Below are 20978 nucleotides of genomic sequence, written 5' to 3'. Positions count from 1 at the left end.
CTGCCAGAGGACACCCAGCAAGAGCCCGAACCCCCGGGGGCTCGTCTTTGTGTCCCGCTCCCTCTCTCGCCCCCGAACTTAGCGTAGTAGAGGGGTAAGGCGTGAGGCCGGGGGTTGGGACGGACGGACGGACACGGAAGGCGCTGCCCGACGGCAGCCTGGGCGGGGGGCTGCTGCCCCGCCGGGCTTTCAGGCGCTTTCCCTCCGGGGGGAGCGCCCCGCCGACCCCGGGATGAGGGCGGCCGGGACGGCACTCGCCCCTCGCTGTCTTGCAGGCCGACTGCGGCAGCCCCGTCTGGTCGGCGAGAAGCAGCAGCTTCGACGCCGTCTACTGCCCCGAGATGGCCCACGGTAAGCCCGACGCGGGGGGAGGAGTGTGGAGGCGGGGGTCGGGGGGGGCCGCCCCGCTTCCCGCGCCACTTATGGCTCGGGACCCCGCTGTAACGCGCTGCCGTCCCGTGTCCCCCCCTCCCCCGGCCGCAGGGTATGCCGCCGAGCAGAGCGGCGCCCTGTCCAGCCTGGACTGCCTCTCCAGCATCGTGGACCGCCTCTCCCCGGCGGAGGAGCCGGGGCTGCCCCTCCGCGACGCCGACTCCCTCTCGCCCAGCGCCAGCATCGACTCCGGGCCGGGGACGCCCGGGACGCCGCCCCCGCGACGGACCTACCAGGCGCTATGAGCGGGGGTCCGGGGGGGCCAGCACCTCGCCGCCGCCTCCGGGGCCGCTGCTCCCCCCGCACCCCCGGGATCGCCCCCCTTGCCCAGCCGCGTCCCGCAGACGCCTCCCGGGCGAGAGGGGCAGACGCAGAGCCGCTTGCCCCGCCGCCTCCCGCCGGGGCTGGGGGCAAAGCGCCCCGGCCCGGGGTCCCCCCCGGGGCAGACAGACCCCGGGGCTCGGGACACACGCGATACCCTGGAACCCCCGCTGCAAATAAAACGTGCTGTAAGAGAGCTGTCTGGCCTTCTGGTTCTTCAAGTGCGTTCCCTGGTACTGGGAGGGCAGCGAGTCCCGGCTGCAGGGTGCCCCCCAGCATCCCTGTTCAGCCCCAGCCCAGACTCGGTCACCCCCGGCTCCTGCCTGCCTGAAGACCTGCTTCCTCATGGGGTGACGGGGTGGCTTGCTGGGCTGGGGCCTGCCATCTCCACTGGGTATTGGAGGAACAAAAATGTGGATGGTCAAGTTCTCTATTCTCTCACCGTTGCTCCCCTGCTATGGCCAGATTTTCCTTTATTTTCTGCAAGACTATTTCATAGTTGTCATTTTTTTTTTTTTTTCTTCCCCTCACTCCTCCCTTCCTCCCCCAAAAGCACTATGTTTTTTTCCCTGGGTATGAAAACTGAACATGTATTCCAGGATTTGGCCCTAAAACTGCACGGTGACTCTCCTCTGTAAAACAACTGTGTGATCTAGCTCTGATACCCTGTCAGGGAATTGTGCTCTCTCTCACTCTTGGTGCTCTGTGAGACAAACTTAGCAAGGTTAGTAAGAACAAACCACAAGTATCTCTTTCACAAGGTACATTTCACAATATTTAGAAAGCAGCATAGATCAATGTGTTCCTAATGACTTTGGTCCCACCAGCCAGGATGAAAGTTCATTACTCTATTTACAGGGGTCTAGAAATGGCCAGGTCAAGTCTTCGTGAGTTTCAGAGTTAACAAGTATTTCCTTCCAGGCACTAAATCTGGAAGGAAATTGTCTTTCTACCACAAAAAATTTCCAGCCCTTTGCACTTCTCTACTTGTAATCCAAAACTTTTCTACACCCCCCCAAAAAAAGAGAGAGATGGAGAGATGGGCTCTTTCAGTGCATCCAGAGATGTCTCCTATGATAAACACTCTGCGTGGGGAGGGATATACCCCTCACTAGCGTGGGATAAGGGCGTATTTGCCATTTGTGTTTATGTTGTTAGGGATGGGTGGCCAAGGGACCTGGAAGTGGCATTTCACCTCTGATAAATCTTTTGAACCTGGCCCAGCTTAGCCATGTCACTGAAAGTTGCCACCTGACTGCTTGTTGGCAGTGCCTCTGAACCGAGGATGGAGGAAGCCTAGTTTAAGGAAGTCCCCGTCCTTGCAGCACACCAAGGAGGCTGTGCTCCCACAAAGGGCTACAGAGAAGGTGAGGTGGCACCTACCTGCCCGAGGCGCTCAGCTGGGCAGCCGGCAGCTGTGCTTGTGACACAGGGCAAGGCCAGCCTGCCCCCTCCTGCGCTGCTTCCCTCAAAAGCACTTTCTGCCCTTGCTATGTAACCTTGAGGTGTCTTCTTTCCCACAGAGTAATTCAGGAGGAGACTTAACCAGAACGAGCTTTCTGGTGGTCCCAAGGTCCCAAATAATCATTGGGTAAAAAAAGTGGTTTGAAACCCCTGGATTGAGGTCGTGCAGAGGTATGAACGAGGTGTTCACACACTTTTGTTGTTATACGTGCTTCAGGAACGTGAAAGTGCCTTATCTCAAACACAGTCTTTTTTGGTTACGGGCAATCACTTCCTGCACCTTCAGTTCATAAAAATCCCTAAGCAAGGCTATGAGTGTCACTGATTTTATTCATGATTTCTGACACATGGCTGCAGTGCTGTGGCGCTCGCTCCTCTCAACCGAAACACAGCCCCAAGGATACAGCTGAGGGGCAGGATCTAATGCAGTGCAGATAATTGTAAATGATGGTTTAAAATGAGCTAAGCTGGAGAACTTTCAGCATTTCATTCTGCACTGTGCTGACCTTGGCAAGCCATCGCCTGTGAAGTATGCAGAGTAACACTAGCAAATCACATGTTGGTAATGTACACCTCTCTTTGGCTGGCAGACATTTTAAGAGTTGCAAAAAGGTCAATACTTCTGAGAAGCAGCTTTTCAGAGAGCGAGGAGAAACTATCCCGTCTGTGGGATGTTTGTCCACAGCCTCCTCCGTCCTACTAGACTAGATTACAATCTGAGGGTTTTGTTATACATACCAAGAAAACAAACTCTTAATTACAGGACATCTATAAACAAAGCTCCCATGAGCCGAAGCGTGCTGTAATCCTCAGAAGTGGAAGTTAGCACCATGAAACCACCTCTAGCCCGTGGACTGGGAAGAGCAAGGTGCAAAAGCTGCTGTCTTGGAAGATACACTGTTGTGGTCAGATTTGCATATTCAATAATAATAATAATAAGTGTAATCGAAAAGAAAGATTTGTATTCTCTGTGTTCAAGTTCATGTAAAGATGGCTGTGCCCACTAATACAAGAGAAGATGATGGTCTAGAAGACCTGAGCTCCACCTCTGTCAACTCCTACTACGCGGCTGAGCGCTGCCAGCTCGGCAAGGACAGGCAGTTGATCTCACAGGCAGGCGGAGGGAAGCCTCGTGGTGTCAGAGTAATGTAACACAGAAGCTGCAAGTTTTCCGACTATCACTCACTGAATGAAAGGCATAATTTGGTGCCATTTTAAAAGAAAAATTAATTTTTTATTTTAATTTTGCCTCTGAAAATCATGCTTTCTGGGCTTATATTCTGACTGAGGGAGGCAGCTGTACTTTTGTGTGTGTGTGAAGAGCTTCTATTTTTTATCTTTTGTTAAGAAACAAAGCAGAGATCTTCAGTGAAACACATATTTTAATCACAGATTAAAAATTCCACTGTACATTGCAAAACTGACAAAGGAACCTAGCAAAGATCTCTCATGTACAACATTAGGACAAAAATCCTGCTTGCTCTATGTTTGTATTTCTGAGTTGCTTGTGTGGAAAAACACTCATTTTTCCTGCAGGAAAAGGTCAGCCTCTTTCATCTCCTGTTGTAAGGCTTTTTAAAGTGAAAAACTTCTAGTAATTAGTTCTCTGAGGATGAAGAGGTCTTAATTCATACTGTTTGTCAGAATATGCCTAGGAACACCTAGGCTGCGTTTCAGGGGAAACTCAGCATCTTCGCCTTCCCCGCTCAGCCTGCTTGTCAGGAGCAGTCAGACTTAACCACAGCAGGCAGCTGACTTCTCCCCACCCCAGACCTGCTCCCTCCCCTCCTCCTCCTCTGCAGAGCTCTTGACTCGCTCATCACTTCTCCTGGCTTCTCTCAGCTGGACCTTGGGGTCCCACAGGAGGACCTACAGCTGGCCAGCCGATGACTGCTGACCTTTGGCAGGCTCTGCACGGGGGTATCAGCCTTACAGCTGGCCACAACTGCCTTCCTGGCAGCTAAAGACCTAATGAGCTTGGCCAGCTGGAGACCGGGCTGGGATCCTGCTGGCTAATTTGACCCTGTGTGTGGGATGGAGGAGTTTACCCTCAAATGTGGAGGGGCCAAGCAGTGCATCTGTCCACGTGCTGCCTTGGGGTATCAGGGTAGGCTCCTCTTGTAGCTAACTGGATTAGTGGAATGAGTGAAAAACAGACTTCAGAGCTATTTTTCTTGTGCTTTCATTGGGTTTTCTGTTGAGCTTAAGCTTCACCAGTGTCCGCCTTTGCTCTCACTACATCTCATGCTGTTCTCTCCATTTGGTCCGAGACGTAAACCCACCCACCAGACCAGGGCTGGACTGAGGGAGTTATCCCAGACCAGCTGAAAGGTACCATGCAGTCCTGGAGTCTGACTTCGTTTTGAGCATTAGTAGCATTGGTGGACTGTCTGGCAATCTGCTGGAAGATGGTGGTGGCTATGATGCCAAAGGCATTGCTCAGATCTACTTGAAGAAGGTGGCAGTGGGCGTGATATACGAGGGTCAACAAGCCCAGGGAGAGATCAGAAAGGTAGCTCAGTGTCGGTGTTAAATCAAGGGCGTTTGAATCTGATACTCTCCGAGGGGCCTTCAAACCTGGAATAGCAGAAGAATAAATGTCTGTGTTTTATCTTTATTTCTCTGATCTTCTATGAATATATGCTTTTGAACGGATATTATTTTCTGTTTTAAAAATCCTTATGACCTGTATGCTATGCAAAAATTAAATCCTACAAAGAAGTCTGATTTTTTTCCTTAAGTGCCAAATCTTACTGCTTGCAGTGGGACTCAGCTAACTAGCAGGGACTCAAGAACCCAGCAAAGGTCTGGTCGGAGTATAAAACTCAAGCTGGTGCACCTATAATACATTATAGGGAACCAAATTGTGTATTAAATCACATTTGAATCCAGCCCGTTGCCTTGAATAGTTGGATTACACGGAATGTATTAAAATAATAAATCAATAACTCCTTAATTAATGGTGAGCAAACAATGACTATAACTTCAATTACACTTGTGTATAGCTCAGTCAAAGGCTTCATTAGCAAATGCATCGCTACTGCAACAGAGTGGTTTTTTTTTGTAGATGGAACTATTTGAATCTGCTGATAAATCATTCTGTTTCCCTCATTTCCATGCTTTAAGTAACCATATATGCAAGATGTTGTGGGTTTCTTTTTTTTGGTGAGTTTTTCTTTTTTTTTCACTAGTATGAAAAAGTAGTAATTTGTTTGTTTTCCTCTCTACTTTGTAATGTTTTGAAGAAATAGGAAGACAAACAGTATTTCCATTCCGAAAAGTGTTTTTTTCTACAATTGCCCTTTTGGAGCACCTTCAGATTGAGCTAATTGTGCAATTCTGAAACTCGCTGCCTGAGTGCTTTGAAAAGCAGAAGAGGAAGTGTCTCTGCTGGCCACACGGAAGGTGAATCCGAAGTATGTACCTGAAATCCCTTCCTCAAATTCAAGGCTCTATGTGTAGACTTGTGGTAAACACCTTCATAGACAGTAGAGATCATAGCAACAATTTTTAGGTTTAACTAAGCTATTTCAGTGACTTGAAAAAGTAGCTCAAAAAACATTAAGACCCCTCAGAAGTGGCTGGAGTAGAGTCAGTTGGGCATCTGGGAGGTGGATGCTTTTGCTCTGGTCCTCACTTCATGATTCTGTCTTCATTGGATGGTATCAAGTTGTTATCAGGAACAGACAACAAAGCTCCCTTCTCCTCTGGTGTATGCCTGTCATTTTGTTCCTGTGACACCTATGTTTCATTAAAGTTATGTCTCAAATAAGCAACTGGGAGTCCTTCAGGCCTCATATTCTCATATATATAATGCTGTGAACTCCCAAACATGTAGGTGAATGGCTTACCTGCAAAGCTTCTGCAGTTCAGTGAGCACCATCCTGCTGGGCCCCTGCAGGACCTCAGAAGTGAAGTCTTGGGCAGCACCTAAGTAGTAAGATTTAAATTCATAATCCCAGCATGATTAAATTGAGATATTTTGGTCCTCAACCTGAGTTTAAGCATCCACCCTCATTTTCCTTGCAAAGTCTATGAGACTCTCTACCTGGTCACCCAGTGTGTAGGAGTTCATCCCTGTTGTGCTACTGGCCAAGGAAGACACATCCAATGGAGGTATCTCATGCAGTGAGAAAGGGGACACTTTGATAATCTGAAGCTGTTTGGTTGCTGGAAATGTGGGCGACAACACCCAGTCCCAGGGAAAGTGAGAGTCTCATAAATTGGGAACTCCTTTTGGAAGATGGTGATAGGAAAGAGGGCTCTTGCTGAAGCTGGAAAGGTAAGCACAGAAAGCTGGGATTGTTGTCTCACGGCTGTATAAGCAGCTACTCAGTGTGGGGTAATGGGATGGTGACTCTGGGCAACTGGGAAAAAGTTTAATAACTTGAAAATCCCCCGTGCTGAGCATGAAGGAGAGGAGAAACCAAGTAAACAAGGGCCAGGACAGCTGTATCCTACCAGTGCCTGAAATGCACATTTTTCACAGGGTACAAATTTCTCACATGTTTATCGCCTGGGCAAAATACAAAAATGACTGAACTTTGAAATGTGAAACTTGTTATTTCTGAACTTCCTAATACGCAGGACAGTGAAAGCTCCTTTTAGAAAAGTGCTCGCGAAATTTGACTTCTCAAGCAGAAGTGGTCTGCTCTGAGGGGTCTCCTGGCCATGTCTGCCTCCCACAACCCGTGCCGCTGCCTCTCTCTTTTCTCTGGAAGATAAGGACTATGAGAAAAAAATGTATGTATTTTGGTGTATAGTCTTGCTTTAATACATCATTTCAGCAATACCATACTTTCTTACATTACCACTTATAAAATGAATAGTTCTATTTTTATTACTGCTTTTTTATTCTACATTTTTTTCCATCTATAAAAAGTTTTATTGTTTATAAACAATGCCCTTGGTTACATGAACAAGTTTGAATGCCGTTTTGATTTAATATATATGGAAACAAATCTTTATCTTCAAGTAAACTGTCTTTTAATCAGAAATAGTGTATTATAAAGTATAGCTAGACAGCTAAGTTTATTCTTGCCGCAACTCCGCTGAAACCCCTGGAGTTTCACCAGGAACAGATTTGGGCCAGAAGGCCTAGAATATAGTTACAATATATTCGTTTTCTCATGCCTCAGAAATGGACTGTTTATGCGCCAAGCTGTAAAGTGATATTCATGATGACTGAAGCCTGAACAACATTAAAATATCCAGATCCTCCGCTCCAAATCCTCTGGTATCCGAAACTGTGCCTTTTGTCCCAAAAGGAGGGGGCTACCGCTGCTGAGGGTAAACAAGGGCAGGGGCACAGCTTTGGTAATTGAGCTTAAATAAGGCCTAGCCCGGCTAATTCTGAGGCTTTACTGCAGGGAGCCTGGGTCTAAGGTGCTGCCCGGCCCGAAGGCTGCCCAGCGCCTTCCCCGCCAGCTCTGCCTCCCTCCTCCTGCCTCAGAAGCTTCAGGGGTTGGCCCTTTCAGCTCAGCAATCCTTGGGAGATGTGCTGTGCTGCTCCCCAAAACCCCCTTTCGAGAGGGAGTTTTCTTTAAATGAGGAGTGCTGTGGAAAATCGTTTTTTATTGCAATTATAATGGGTAACAGCGGTTCACACAGCTCGCAGCGTGCCTGAGAGCCAGGGCCCACGCTCTATTCACGCACTGTGGAATAACAAGTACAATCATGTTTTCTGTTTTATTTGGCCTGGATTTCCAGAAGTAGGAGCTTGAAATTACAATAACTGCAGAGATTTTTTGACAGTCTTGAATGCCAACCAGCTCTTACTGAATACCAGCATACATAGTAAATGCAAGGACTCTTGAAGATCCCTTGCTCTGGAGCCTAATTTATTTTTTTACAGTTTGCCTATCTATATACTTAAAAATAGAGTACAGTCAGAGAGAAAATTTTGCTGAGCGTATAATAAAACCATTCACATTTAAAACAAATTAATTAGAATCGTTAAAAAGAAATCACTGTGTATAAGATCTTAGAGTAAGATGCAACCAAGCTTATTTTTACATCCTTTTGAACCAGTGGAAATAACCTATGTGTAGACATACTTTACATATGCAAGTTTTAGCAAGTTCAAGGCTTAAAAATAAAAGCGAGGAGTTCCTTTATGATTATAGTGGATTGGGGGAAGAGAAATAGTATATAAGTATTACCAGATTATTTATATAAGCTGACATGGGACAAGTTTGTCTGGAGATTGGTCATCCTATGCTTGACTGAACTCTTCAACCCCTAATTAATTTTTATTATAAATAATCCTGGCATGTCAGATTTAAATATCCATAGCGTATTTGGCAAAGCCTTTCCACAGTAGTTTTATTATCATGTTGCTGCAGACAATTGTTCTGGAAAGCTCAGAAGCTTCACTAGAGAAGTCAGAGGCTTGTGGCAGACAGTAGCTCTCCAAGGGTGAAGTTCTGTGTGTTTTATGCACCTGAAGAGCTCTGTTCAATTCTGACCTTGAAGGTCATTTGGTGAAAAGCTGTGAGCAACACCTACAACCCTTCATCTAATTCCAGAAATGAATGTGCTGAATGTGCCTGGCAAATTTTGTGTTTTATGAATTCTTTTAAGTTTCTGTTTCATGTTTCCTTTAGAAAAAAGAGAAAAGCAGTGTATAGCCTGGTTGAAAATATGGGGTATCTGAGAACTGCCCGTGTTGCACAAATTAGAGCAGCAAATGAGCATTGCTCCAACATTAAACAGTCCTGGGGCTTGACCAAGCCTCCCATCACACACCACACAAAGTTGCTGAGCTGCTCCACACAACGTGGTCTTCTCCACTGCTGCCCAGTAGTGAACACACACCTGCAAAGGGGATTTCAAACTGAAGCATCTCAGTCTGCTTGGAATATGCCGGTGCTGCCAGTTAAAACATCCTAGGAGACCTGCAACACACAATACGTCTTATCCCATGGGTTAGTGCAGTTCCAAGCTGGTGGGTTTCACTCCCAGGACTATACACAGTGGGGTTTTCTGCCAGGATAACCCAAAGTTTTCTAAGGCCAAGCACACTCAGGCAGGACTCTGCCAGGTCCTGAGCTGAGGTCTGTGCTCTTCTGCATGGCAGGCCAGCAGACTCGGGCTCTAATTTAGAGCTGGAAGTTGGGGGAAGAGCTTCTGGATTAATTTTGACACTGTAATTCTCCCACTGCAATTAAATGCAATGAAGCAATTCGTAAGAGAATGGAAAAAAAAATATCCAATTCATATTGAGAGCATATGCTGTATGTCCCAGCCAAATGTGACTCAAATAGCTGTAGCCTGAAAATTGGAATTTATAAGCATAACACTGATCCAGCAGAAAGTATAGCAGACCAATAATTCTAAAATTAAAAATAATTCAGCAGCACTGGGATATAAGCGTACTATAATCCATTTTCTTTTTGGTTTTAAGAGAAGTGCCCACCTTCAAGTGATGCCCTATGTTTCTGTGGGGTTTCACTCCCTCTGGCTTCTCCAGAGGCGGCTGCTGCCGCTGAGGCCCTTTTGGGTGCAGGAATTCAAAGCTGAAGAATCATTTTTCCAGTGGGATTATTCTTTTTATAAAGCTCTGTGTGTGTGCTGGAAAAGCAATTTATTTTGTTAGTAACATGGGATAAAGCATCATTATGCTACTCAGCTGTCACTGGGGAGTGTTTGAAGATGGAAATCTATTTTGGGCCCAGTAGTAGTTCTAATCATGGCAAAAATCTTTCTAGTCTGAATTAAAAAATTAGGAAGTGCAGAACAAAGCCTATTTTTTTTCCCCCAGAAGTTCTGAAATCTAAGGGACAGATTTTCTAAAGAATGAATGTAAGATTTTTTTTAAAATCCTGTTTCTGTAAAATGTTGCAGTGCAGAATTTTATACATATGACTTTAAAAGAAATCAACTGTGCTATTTAAAGCATTGAAATCTATAGGAGTTAGGCACTTTTCAAAATCCTGTGGCAGACAGGGTTCGAGAAGGCTCAAATTCTCCAGTGGGATTAGGTGTTTAAATATATTTGAGAATCAGACTCCAGAGCCACCAGGGGGGTGAGGGCTCCCCAGTGCCAAGTGCATTTTCTAACTTTACAGAACACCATAAATACGGGAAATTCACAACCTACAGAGAGGCACTTGGGCCCCAGTGTAATGTCTGGGAATACATTATGCAAAGCAGGGCTGTGCTGAAACAGCAAGAAGAACTTGATGAAGAACATGTTTTACTTAAATGTCTTAATCTGGATTGGAATACAGTGCCTTCCCTGAGACAAGATTTTCCTTTCTTTCATGTGCCTGAGCCCTGCCTGTCATGATCTTAGCAGGAATAAACGCTTCATTTACGAAGTAGAAGGGGGGTGTGAAGTTGTTCCTCTTTTGTTAACCAGGTTATCACTTCCAGCACTCACTCATAACGAGTGAAGGCGAGTCAGTGCCCTTTCCTGCCTGTATTGAAGGGATTGCTTTGATTAGGAGAGAAGAGGGTGTTTTGGGCCATGGGGTCTGCAGTGCATATTTGAGCTGTTCCACTGCATGACTAAACCAGGTTGTCCTTCCTGCAACTCACAGGATGACTTTGGCCTCTCAGACAATTAATTTGCCCCCAAATCAGCTTCCTCCTCCCCAGGAGGTGGATAAATTGTGTGGCATATGACCCCCTTTTTCTGAAGGGCTCTGAGGGATCTTTTTGGTCCTGTGGCTGGAAACAAAACTAGTAAATGGCTAAACTTCTGGTGTTCTCCATCCTGCAAAGAGACCACGGCCAGTTGTGCTCTTAAGGCCACTCGTGTATGCTCAGGCAATGTGATGGCAGCAATCTGCTCATCCTGACTTTCATGTGTGTCCCTTGCTTGATGAGACATGTATTTTGGTCACAAAGGAGGCATACTTCTCATTGTGCAGAATAGGCAGGATTAGGATTTACAGCCCATGGAAGATTCCTCAACATGGACATCCAGGACCAAGAACTTTGCAACCACTGGGCTGCTGCGGAAGGTGGATCTTTGCTTGGATGCTGGACTGTGAACTGGAGCCCCTGAGGCAGGAATGGCCGTTGACTCTGCTGTGGCCTGGGAGGGAGTATGAGCAGTAGTAACCGGGAGGTCTTAATCCGCCACAACTGTTTGCTGAGTGACTCAGGTCAATATTTCTAGACCTTCTTGCTTTCTAGAGGAGGTTTCCTTGCCAAACCTGATCCTCCTGGGGCAAGCTGGAGCTCTAGGATGATTGCATCAAGGCTTCTGACAAATAACATGTGTACGCACTGGAATAGCAATGTGCAATAGTTTATTATCTGCCTTTGTCAAGTATTGGAGGGGCTCTCTTTCCAATGGTGACTGTGTACTTTGAATAGTCATGTCCAAGAAAGATGAACAGCTTTGCTTATGACATGTAGTAGCTGCTGCAGCAGCCCAGACCACTGAATGAGAAATAGAGAAAGAGAAATCCGTGTGTATATGGGAAGAAGGTTAATGAACTGAGGGTGAACTAGCACCAGCAGTAAGCTCAGGCGCACGTGCTGGAGCATGTTGTTGTGTTATCTCTGTTATATTACCGAGAAAATTCAGCTGCAAAGCCCAGTGTTGCTGGGACACGCTGCAGGGACTGGGAGTGCCCTGTGTTCCGGCAGCACAGCACAGCATGTAGCAGTCTTTTTTCCGATGCTCAAGTAATTGCTTGCTTGAAAACCCTTAGAATGAATATGTGTGGGGGTAGACACTCATGGGGTAATGCTGAAGGATACAGAAATGTCCAGGCAGATTTTTTTTTTGTCCTGTCTCTGCACCATAGGCAGTATGGCATGATTCCCACATGCCTGTACTTTTCTGGCACCAGCATTTGTCACTACTGTTGGTTTTTTTTAACCGGTATCCCTAAAAATCCTATGGTGGAGTGATGAAGTGAGCTAAAGTGGTGGCAGTGACCCATGTCGGACTCCTGGGATTTTGCATATTTGAGGATGCTAAAGCAGCGAGGTCCATCTCCCAGTACACATGCTTTTAACTGCTTATCCTGCCTGTACCTTATCTCTTCCCCCAAAGGAAAAACTGCTTGAAAAGTGTATGCTGCCTTGAGAAATCCATCCCCTATTACTAATGCATGACAAAAAGCGAGGCTGCTGCTTATACTTTTCAGAAGTTGTTGTGATGTGGATGTTGTGGTGTGATGCGCAGAATGCACAAAACCATTTTCCATCTGAGTCACTCAGGATATGGAATAAATGAAGGTGGATGCTGTCCTCATGCCTTTAAACTGAGCCCTTTTTTTTACTGCTTCCCAATCTTCTTAACTAAAAATGAAGGTGACACACCAAATGGCACCATCTCTACAAATTATGGTTTCCTCTACAGTCCTAATTTGGAACTTTGGACTTCATCAGATTAAACTGTCCTTTAATCTCATTCTCACATTTTCCAGTGCTTTGTTCTGCAAGTATTAGGAATTATGTTGGAATAAAGAGTAAAGCTGGGCAGAACTAAGTTCATTATATGGCTCCACTCCAGCTAGGAAGTATCTGCATCTACAAAGAATTTACTAGTGCAAATCAACCCAATGAATTATAGGAATATTTAAAATGAAAAAAAACCCCAAAGCTAGCTGTTTAGATTGTGGTTTAAAACTGCAAACAGGAGATCAGTTAATAAGGGACACTTTTCTGGGAACTACAGAAAGGCACAGAACTAAAGGCAAATTAAAGGGCATAGAATGTCAAACCCCACCCTGGAGATGACCCAGAATGTCCTGACCACTTAGTTTACTGCAGCCCATTAAATTGTAATTTATCAATTTAAGAATTCATATGTGTAACTTGATTCATGGCATTGATAAAGCTGTGGTCAGCTCTCCTGAAATCAAAGAATCGTTTGGATGGGACCTTGAATATCATCCAGTTCCAACTTCCCTGTCTTGGCCAGGGACACCTCCCACTAGACCAGGTTGCTCAAAGACTCATCCAGCCTGACCTTGAACACTTCAAGAGATGGGGCATCCACAACTTCTCTGGGCAACCTGTTCCAGTGCCTCACCACCCTCACAAAATTGTCATCCCCAACCTGACTTTGCACCCCAAGTTTCATCAACTACCTCTTCCCATCCCATTTGCATTTACTGATTATGTGTCAGACTCTTAAACAAGTAGTTGTCGCCAGCAGAAATGCTTAACTAGGAGTTGTTTGATCCAACCATCCATTTGCTGGGCTGTGTAATAGTAGTACAGGATAAATCATGCTATATCTACAACTCTAGTGAAGGGCCACACAAAGTGGATATGAATACAGGGCTGCAATGGCCACCTACCTCTTTGGGGAAGTGAGTGATGTGGGAGCTTCTCTGGTTGGGATTCAGAGAGGGTGAAACAAGGTGAGATGAGAAAGGGCGCTGTCAGGAAGAGCAGGCTTCCAGAAATGTCCTTGTGGAAACTGAGGCACGTAACTATTGGTACCCTCAAGGTTATTGACACCCAAGGGATTACCCTGAAAAAGCTCATTTTTGATCTTCAATGTTTAAAAGGGAGGATTTTCCTAGCACCTGTGATGCCTTTGGGATCTAGTCTTTGGATGTTGTCTCTACTTAGAGGCACCTGAATACCTTAAGATATTCTGGTTTTAAGATCTCAGTTCAGTAGGATATTTATGTGCATGGCCAGCTTATGATGGAATGGACTCCCTGGTGAAGCCAATGCATTATAGATCCAGGTGTGTGGTTGCGTGCCTTGGGCTGCAGATGGCAATCATTTCTTCTGTTTTTTAGTACCACACATTGCAATGAGGTTTTGATCTGTGATTGTACCTTTAAGAGATAATCAGTACCTGATAAATAATAGCACTTTAAAAGTGCTAAAAAAGCACGGTTAGTCATATGCTGATTGCATAAGTGTAATTTTGTCACCTTTTTTTATAGTATCTTAAAATCTGCACATGGCGGGTTTCTGTGATAATTTGCTATTGTATCTAGTTCGATACTGGTAAACTTTCTGCAGAATGATTTATGATGTTATGTGCCATCTGCTATGAATTTTGGTGAAATTAATTGATCCTGCCTAGATATGGCTAACATTTAATAACAGGTAATTAACAATAGAACGAGAGGGAACGGCTTCAAGCTCCAACAGGGTAGGTTTAGATTGAACATTAGGAAGGAATTCTTCACAGAGAGAGTGGTCAGGCATTGGAACAGGCTGCCCAGGGAGGTGGTTGAGTCACCATCCCTGGCTGTGTTTAAGGGACGTTTAGATGCGGTACTGAGGGATATGGTGTAGGGGAGGACTTTGTAGAGTAGGGTAGATGGTTGGACTCGATGATCCCAAGGGTCTCTTCCAACCTCAATGATTCTATGATTCTATGATTCTATGATTTTCAGTATGAACTTGGTTTCTGGAGTGTTTTCCTTTAGCAAGAGGCAGGTGGTGCTTCAAACAGTCAGGGAATGGGTTTCAGACAGAGTTTGGACTTGTCTTTTTAAAGGATTTGGGGTTCTAGTTGTAAAATGCAGCAATGGCTCGCCATTTCATGAACAAAAGGTTCTTCAGACACAGATCCTGCTTGCTTGTTTTGGATTTTCTTTGAAGCATCACAAATGCATTAGTTTAAAGATACAGAGTGACTGTAGCTCTACGGAAAAATGGGCAGTGTTTGGCCTCAGGGCAAATGTTTGGGGTAGAAGGGAGGATCAAAGATTGTACAGTCACTGCAGCCGTACAGGGCAGCACACACATCGTGCAGTAAGGCAGTGCGTGTGGGCAGCAACCAGAGCATCCCCAGAGGCAGGGGCAGCTCCGGGCAGCAGGACAGCAGCTGGGGAAGCATGGCATGCCCCCGGGGGTGGGTCCAAACCACCAGGTGACAAATACTGTGCCCATCGGACTGAGGAGCCACCAGGCGCATTAGCAGGTTGCTAACTCTGTTATGGTTTTATGTGGTAAATGCAACGGTTGCATTTTTCTGTCATTCCTATTAGTTCTTCTCAAAGCAATTGTTAGACGGCACCAGGCAGGCAGTTAAAGTAAATAAAATATATTTTTTTTGCAATATAAACATTTCTTTTGCTCAGGTTTTAATGAAATAATGTCTTTGTTCTTTTTTCCATATGTCTTTTTCAGTCCATCACTGAGACTAAGCTCTGCCTGTTGGGGTTTTGTTGTTGATGTTGCTTTGCAAGTAAAAAGAAGAGGGAAATGCCTATTACACAAAGCAAAATGTATGTAAAATACAGGGAGCTATTTTGTTTACTACATAGTTTGTCTTGTTTACAAACAAATATTCCTTTCCATATTGCTTTCCATGTATCCATGCCCAGAAGAACTCAGTCTTGGGAGGTATGAGCAACAGCCCTGTTACTCAAGTACTCAAGCAACAGTCTTGAGTACTGAACTACCTCCGAACCCCCTCTACCAGCAGCTCTCAAATTTGAAACTTCTCTGGAGGAGGGAAGAGGTAAAATAAAAAGCCGCAAACAACTTTGTGTATAACTACTACAACTGGAAATTGCTCTTTAACAATTTAATTGCATAAATATAGCGGCCTTTCAATATCTGAAGGGTGCCTATAGAAGAGCTGGGGAGGGACTCTTTGCCAGGAAGGGTAATGATAGGACAACGGGAAACAGTTTTAAATTGGAAGAAAAAAGATTCAGATTAGATATCAGAAAGAAATTTTTTACTATGAGGGTGGTGAGACACTGGAACAGGTTGCCCAGCGAATTTTGGATGCCCCATCCCTGGAGGTGTTCAAGGCCAGGCTGGATGGGGCTTTGAGCAACCTGCTCTAGTGGGAGGTGTCCCTGCCCATGGCAGGGGGGGTGGAACTAGATGATCTTTGAGGGCCCTTCCAACCCAAAGCATTCTATGATTCTATGAAATATCTTTTAAAAAGTTAACACTTTTAAAAAGCAATCAAAATTGTATAGGAGTCTTGTCATTCCTTTTGCTTGGATAAATAAATAATGGGAGAAAAAAGGTAGACAGGAGAATGTTGAAATAATGTTAGTTTTCACAGTGGAGTCACTAGTGAACTCCTGTGGGGATTTGCACTGTATAACATATTCATAAGTGAGCTGGAAAAAGATCACTTGATTGGCGAGGAGAAAAAGTTTACTGATGTTAATAAATCAGGCCAGTAAATAATAAACCAGGACTGTCTGTAAGAACCGCAGAAGGACTTTATGGGACTGGCTGTTAAAATGGCAGATGAAAGTCAGTTTTGATAAATATAAATTGATGACACAGAGAAAAACACTGCTGACCACTTATAAAATCGTGGGTTATCTTTCTAATTGTCACTCAGGAAAGAGATCTGAGAGTTATAATAAATGGTACTAAGTGTTATAGAGAAAGGGATAATGAACAATCAGAAAATATCACTATGCTATTATACAAATCTGTGTGTCCTCAGTCTAAACAGGCTCATCTATTAATCCCTTCTGAAGACTTATGTAGCAGAACAGGAAAAAATTCATGGCAAGGCAATAAATATCATCAAAGATTCCCAAAGAGCTTCTCTACAAGGAATGTAGGTTGCAGAGTAACCTAGGACTTTTGTTTTGTTTTTAATTCTTACCACTTTTCCAGCATCAGAAGATTGATGACTCAAGGAAGATGCAACTCTGCATTAAAAGACCTAGATAAAAAGCAAGGGCATGATAAAAGCCCATGAGTGGCACAGGAAGGCAGAGAGGGAATGATTGTTTAATGTCTGTCCCAGTAGAGCAACCAGAGGGCATCAAATTAATGGAAAAAACAAAAGTCAGTTTAAAACAAAAGGAAAAGGTTATTTTCAAGATGTGTAAGTAAACTGTGAAACTCTGCTGCAGGACGAGCGGTTGCCGAAATCACTAGCTTCACAAAGCCCCTAGAAAAGAAAATGTAAGAGAAATTAATCAAGGGCTACTAAATGCAATGACACCTGGTTTTGGTTCAAGAAGCTTCCAAGGAACTCAAAGTTGCTGGAAGACAGTTATGGGGAGGAGGGAGCTTACTGCAGCGCTTGCCCCACTTTCTACTCTTTGGAGTTGGACTACGAGGATCCTTGCCCTGGTTTCAGCCAGAGTGAGCCCCCTGATCTTTAATGTTATATTCTCTTGAAACCAACAAAAGACGTATCACCAGATGGTTTTGTAGCCAGGTAGCATGCAATTTCCTAGAATTACATCTGAGCAGTTGTTGATTCAGTAATGTCTGTATGCTACAGGCAATGTGCAGACGTAGTTATTTGTCTCAGTAATTGCCCCTTCATTTCATACAGTCAGAGAGTTTGCTTGGCTTCTCTGCACTAATCTTTGGCAGTTACTGTCCAGGTGGTAAATGGTTTTGTGCTCGTCAGCCAGATTGTTGCATTATGCAGCATCTAAAATGTAGGCTTCCTATCTGATCTATTCCTCTAGGTTCCCTCTGTAGTGAATGAGGAAAAAGAGGCATTTCCCATTAACAATATTCTGAGATGGGAGAGATATAATTACCCAATATATTTTCTTCAGCCACAAGTTGGGAATAAGATGTTCCTCAAACAAACTAAGAAATCACAGAACTTTCAACTGGGAAGGTGAAAGAAAGGTTTTATGCTGCTTCAATGGATGAAGCTGAAACCTGTTAAAGCTGGGGTGGCAACACAGAGGGGAGGAGGATGGAGGAGTATGATTAGAAAATTCTTCTGCTGTCTTCACTGGAAAAAAAAAAAATAATTATATTATGTCAGTAACTGTTACAAAGATGAGGTGGATCACCCCTTGGAGATAATTGTTCACTCCATTAACTGCAGAGGCTCATGCTTGGCTTAGACCAGAAACCTTTGTGTTAGAGAGATGTTAGCTGCAATGAATTGCACCTTCACTGACACTGGATTCTGAAAAAAATAATGTCAGGTGTTCTGACTGACTCCTGAGTCACTTCAGCCACTTCAACAGTTACTTTTACAGTCAGAGGAATCTGTCAAATTTTCATCTGATTTGACATTTGGAAGTATTCTTTTTTTTTTCCTCCTATTTTTTCTCCAGCTTTGAAGATTGTCATGCTTTGATTCCTGGCTTGCAGAGCAAATTTGCTTTAAGATTGTACTCATCTCCTTGGTAAGCCAGATCAGTATTACTCCTGACTATCTGAGCTGAATAATTTACTAAAGGCAAGATGACTGCTTCCAAGTCATGCTTTGGAGGTGTGCTAATTGTTATGCAGATAGCTGCCAAGGGTTCATTAGTTCAGCAAAGAATCTGGTTGGAAACTCTTCAGAATCTCATGAAAATCACTTCCACTTGCATTAGAGACAATGACTTATTTCCCATGTCCTTGCTCTATTCAGATTTAAGCCAATCATCCCAGATTTAGCCAGGGACACAAGGAAGAAAACAGCCTCAGCCACACCAGCCTCAGTGGAAGACTTGCTTGTAGATGTCAGGAAATTATTACTTGAAGCTTTCAAGCAATCAACATACATTTTGTCAAAATATGGTTTGTTTTTTTTCCTTACTTATCCTTAAAGTCTTTAAAGTCAATACCAGGATGAGCATATGTCTCGTTTTACTCCTCTTTGTTCAGGATTGTAACCCTTATCAGAGTAAGTGGCTTTCTAACAGAGCTGAAGAACTTGCGCTGCTGTTAAGTCACTCAGAAGATGAAGACTGAACAGCAGATCTGGCCCTTGCCTTACCCCCAGGTGCTGTCTTTGCACCTTATATTTCATGGGGAAAAAAAGTGAAGGTTGTTCATGCCTGGCCTTTACCACTGGAGCTTGCTGAGGGTAGGACTGTTTCATCACCCTGACTGCTCACCTCTGGTGAGCTCCTTTTCTCTTTCAAACACTGGTGCCAGTTTTCTGATTCTTCCTGTATTTATCAAGCCAATGCTTTCGCTTTCTGGGTATTGCCTTCTTCCAGGTCTTTCAGAGAGGAAGCTGCCTGAAATGATAAGCTGTAGTATAGAAACTGTAACTCCTAGTTTGTTTTCCCTACTGAAAAAAAGGAAAATTTTAAAGTACCTGCATACCTAAGCTAAGTATCAAAGCCGTAGTTAGAGTTTGGGGAGGAAAAGGACAAAATTTAGAGTGTCTAGAAGGGGGCTAATAAAATGCCTCTACAGCTAGTCCATAGATACAGCTGTATCTAATGATCTGGGACTGTGTTTAGGTGTTACTCTGAGGGAGGTAGTGCCAGGTGGTGGTACAGACTATTAGCATCTTGGAGAAAATCAGTTACAAGGGAAACCAAATTTGATGGGTACCTTTTGCAATTCCCCCAGCCCAAAAGCAGAGCAGCTGCTGCAGTGTGAGATTGATGACTTACATCAAACAGTTACCACACCTGGTTCACGTGGTTCCCTTCAGCAATGCACAGAGACACGTGCTTCATGTTTCAGGTACTTCTTCAGTGAGGGCTTACACAATTGCCTAATGGTGCTTTGTGGAATTTTTTCATCAGCACATGTATGATCTTCAGCAGCACCTACCCGCAGGTGTAGCATGATCAGAGCCTGTCTATGTGCAGTCCACAAATCATATTAAGCAATACTTACATTAACCATAGAATTCTTACCAGGGTAAGAATATTGCTTTTATTGCATATTGTTATCTTATTGCTATTTGCCTTTCTTAGCACACAGAATATTCACATGTTAAATGGAGCCTTTTTTGAATCGTCCATTCACTGTGAAATGTCCGGAAATATGCTGAATGAATGTTGTGTACACCTGTGTGTGTCTGCTTTTCAGTGCTAGCAGAAAAAGAACTCCCCAGCCATGATACTGGAAGGAGTGGCTGAAGATGCTATGAAGGCTGCTTTACACTAGGCGTCCTCCTCAGCGTATTTATTCAACTGAGAGCTCTACACTGTCACTGCCCAGCTGAACATGGTCATATACAGGGAAGGACTGCCAGATATATCCGTACAACAGAGCTGTAAACTTGCTATTTATAGAGAGGTAACAAATCTTACACGGTTTGGAACAAATTATTGAAATTGTCTATTCAGTGCAATATAAAACATTGGAGACAAATATTGCTACCAAAGGCCTAGTTCGCATCTACATTTTAGTCTGAGTTAAGCAGCCAAGTTTATGTTTTCCTTCAGGGGTGCTAGGGCCCAATGGTAAATAGTATAACTTCTTTCTGTCAACACTACAGACAAGATAAGCACAGACACGCACAAAACTGAGGCTTGAAAGGTGGTGCTGGCATGTTCAATTCTGCAGCTGAAGCATGATGTTATTAGAGAAATTAATAGTCTTCTGCATATTTGATCCTTAACAATTTAAGAAAGGTTCTTGGCTTCTCATTGCTTATTGTTGAAAACTTACTTTTAAATAGAATTTTGAAACCAATTAAACATTGGTTCCTGGATGTCTTTTCATAATACAAACATTTCCCACCCGGATGGCTGAAGGCTCTAACTGTATGTTAGGACATCACCAGGGGCTGGTTCCATACTTCCATCTCTGGAACCCCAGACAGACACGGGTCTGTGTGCCAGACTTGCTGGATCTTCTTCATCTGTCCCACTCACACAGTCAGGATGTGCACAGTAACTCTGACCTGTGGCACGAGTACGAGTTCACTGTGTGGTGCCTTCAAGCAGGTCTAGATGCCCATCAGTTCCAGACGAGGAGCTGTTGTTTCAGAGCAGTGTGCATGGCTGTTCCACAATCAGTGTCATCTCATACGGTGCTTTGTCAGCAGGGAACTAAATGAAGGTAAAAATCACCACTTGCTGAAAAGGAGCTGACTAGGAAAGAGGGGACATTCTTGGTATACCCTGACAAAATTTTTTCAAGAATTGCCTACCATTTTTCTACCCCCACAATTTATTTCC

The 20978-nt window shown here is 44.3% G+C and overlaps 1 protein-coding gene across 1 annotated transcript in view; it reads left to right on the top strand.

Annotated features, from left to right (window-relative positions):
* MYF5 (myogenic factor 5) overlaps nt 1-930 on the top strand; it is a 1697-nt gene extending 767 nt beyond the window's left edge. The window contains exons 2-3 of the mRNA XM_014963510.1: nt 276-351; nt 484-930. Coding sequence (XP_014818996.1) covers nt 276-351; nt 484-677 — 270 coding nt within the window. The 3' untranslated portion in view covers nt 678-930. The remainder of the gene's footprint in view (nt 1-275; nt 352-483) is intronic.
* Nucleotides 931-20978: the final 20048 nt, after the last annotated feature.

The sequence above is a fragment of the Calidris pugnax genome, unplaced genomic scaffold, assembly GCF_001431845.1.
Source record: "Calidris pugnax isolate Ruff unplaced genomic scaffold, ASM143184v1 scaffold44, whole genome shotgun sequence".
Lineage (NCBI taxonomy): Eukaryota > Metazoa > Chordata > Aves > Charadriiformes > Scolopacidae > Calidris > Calidris pugnax.
Note: the sequence above shows the minus strand (reverse complement) of the source record. Positions and strands in the feature narration are given on the sequence as shown.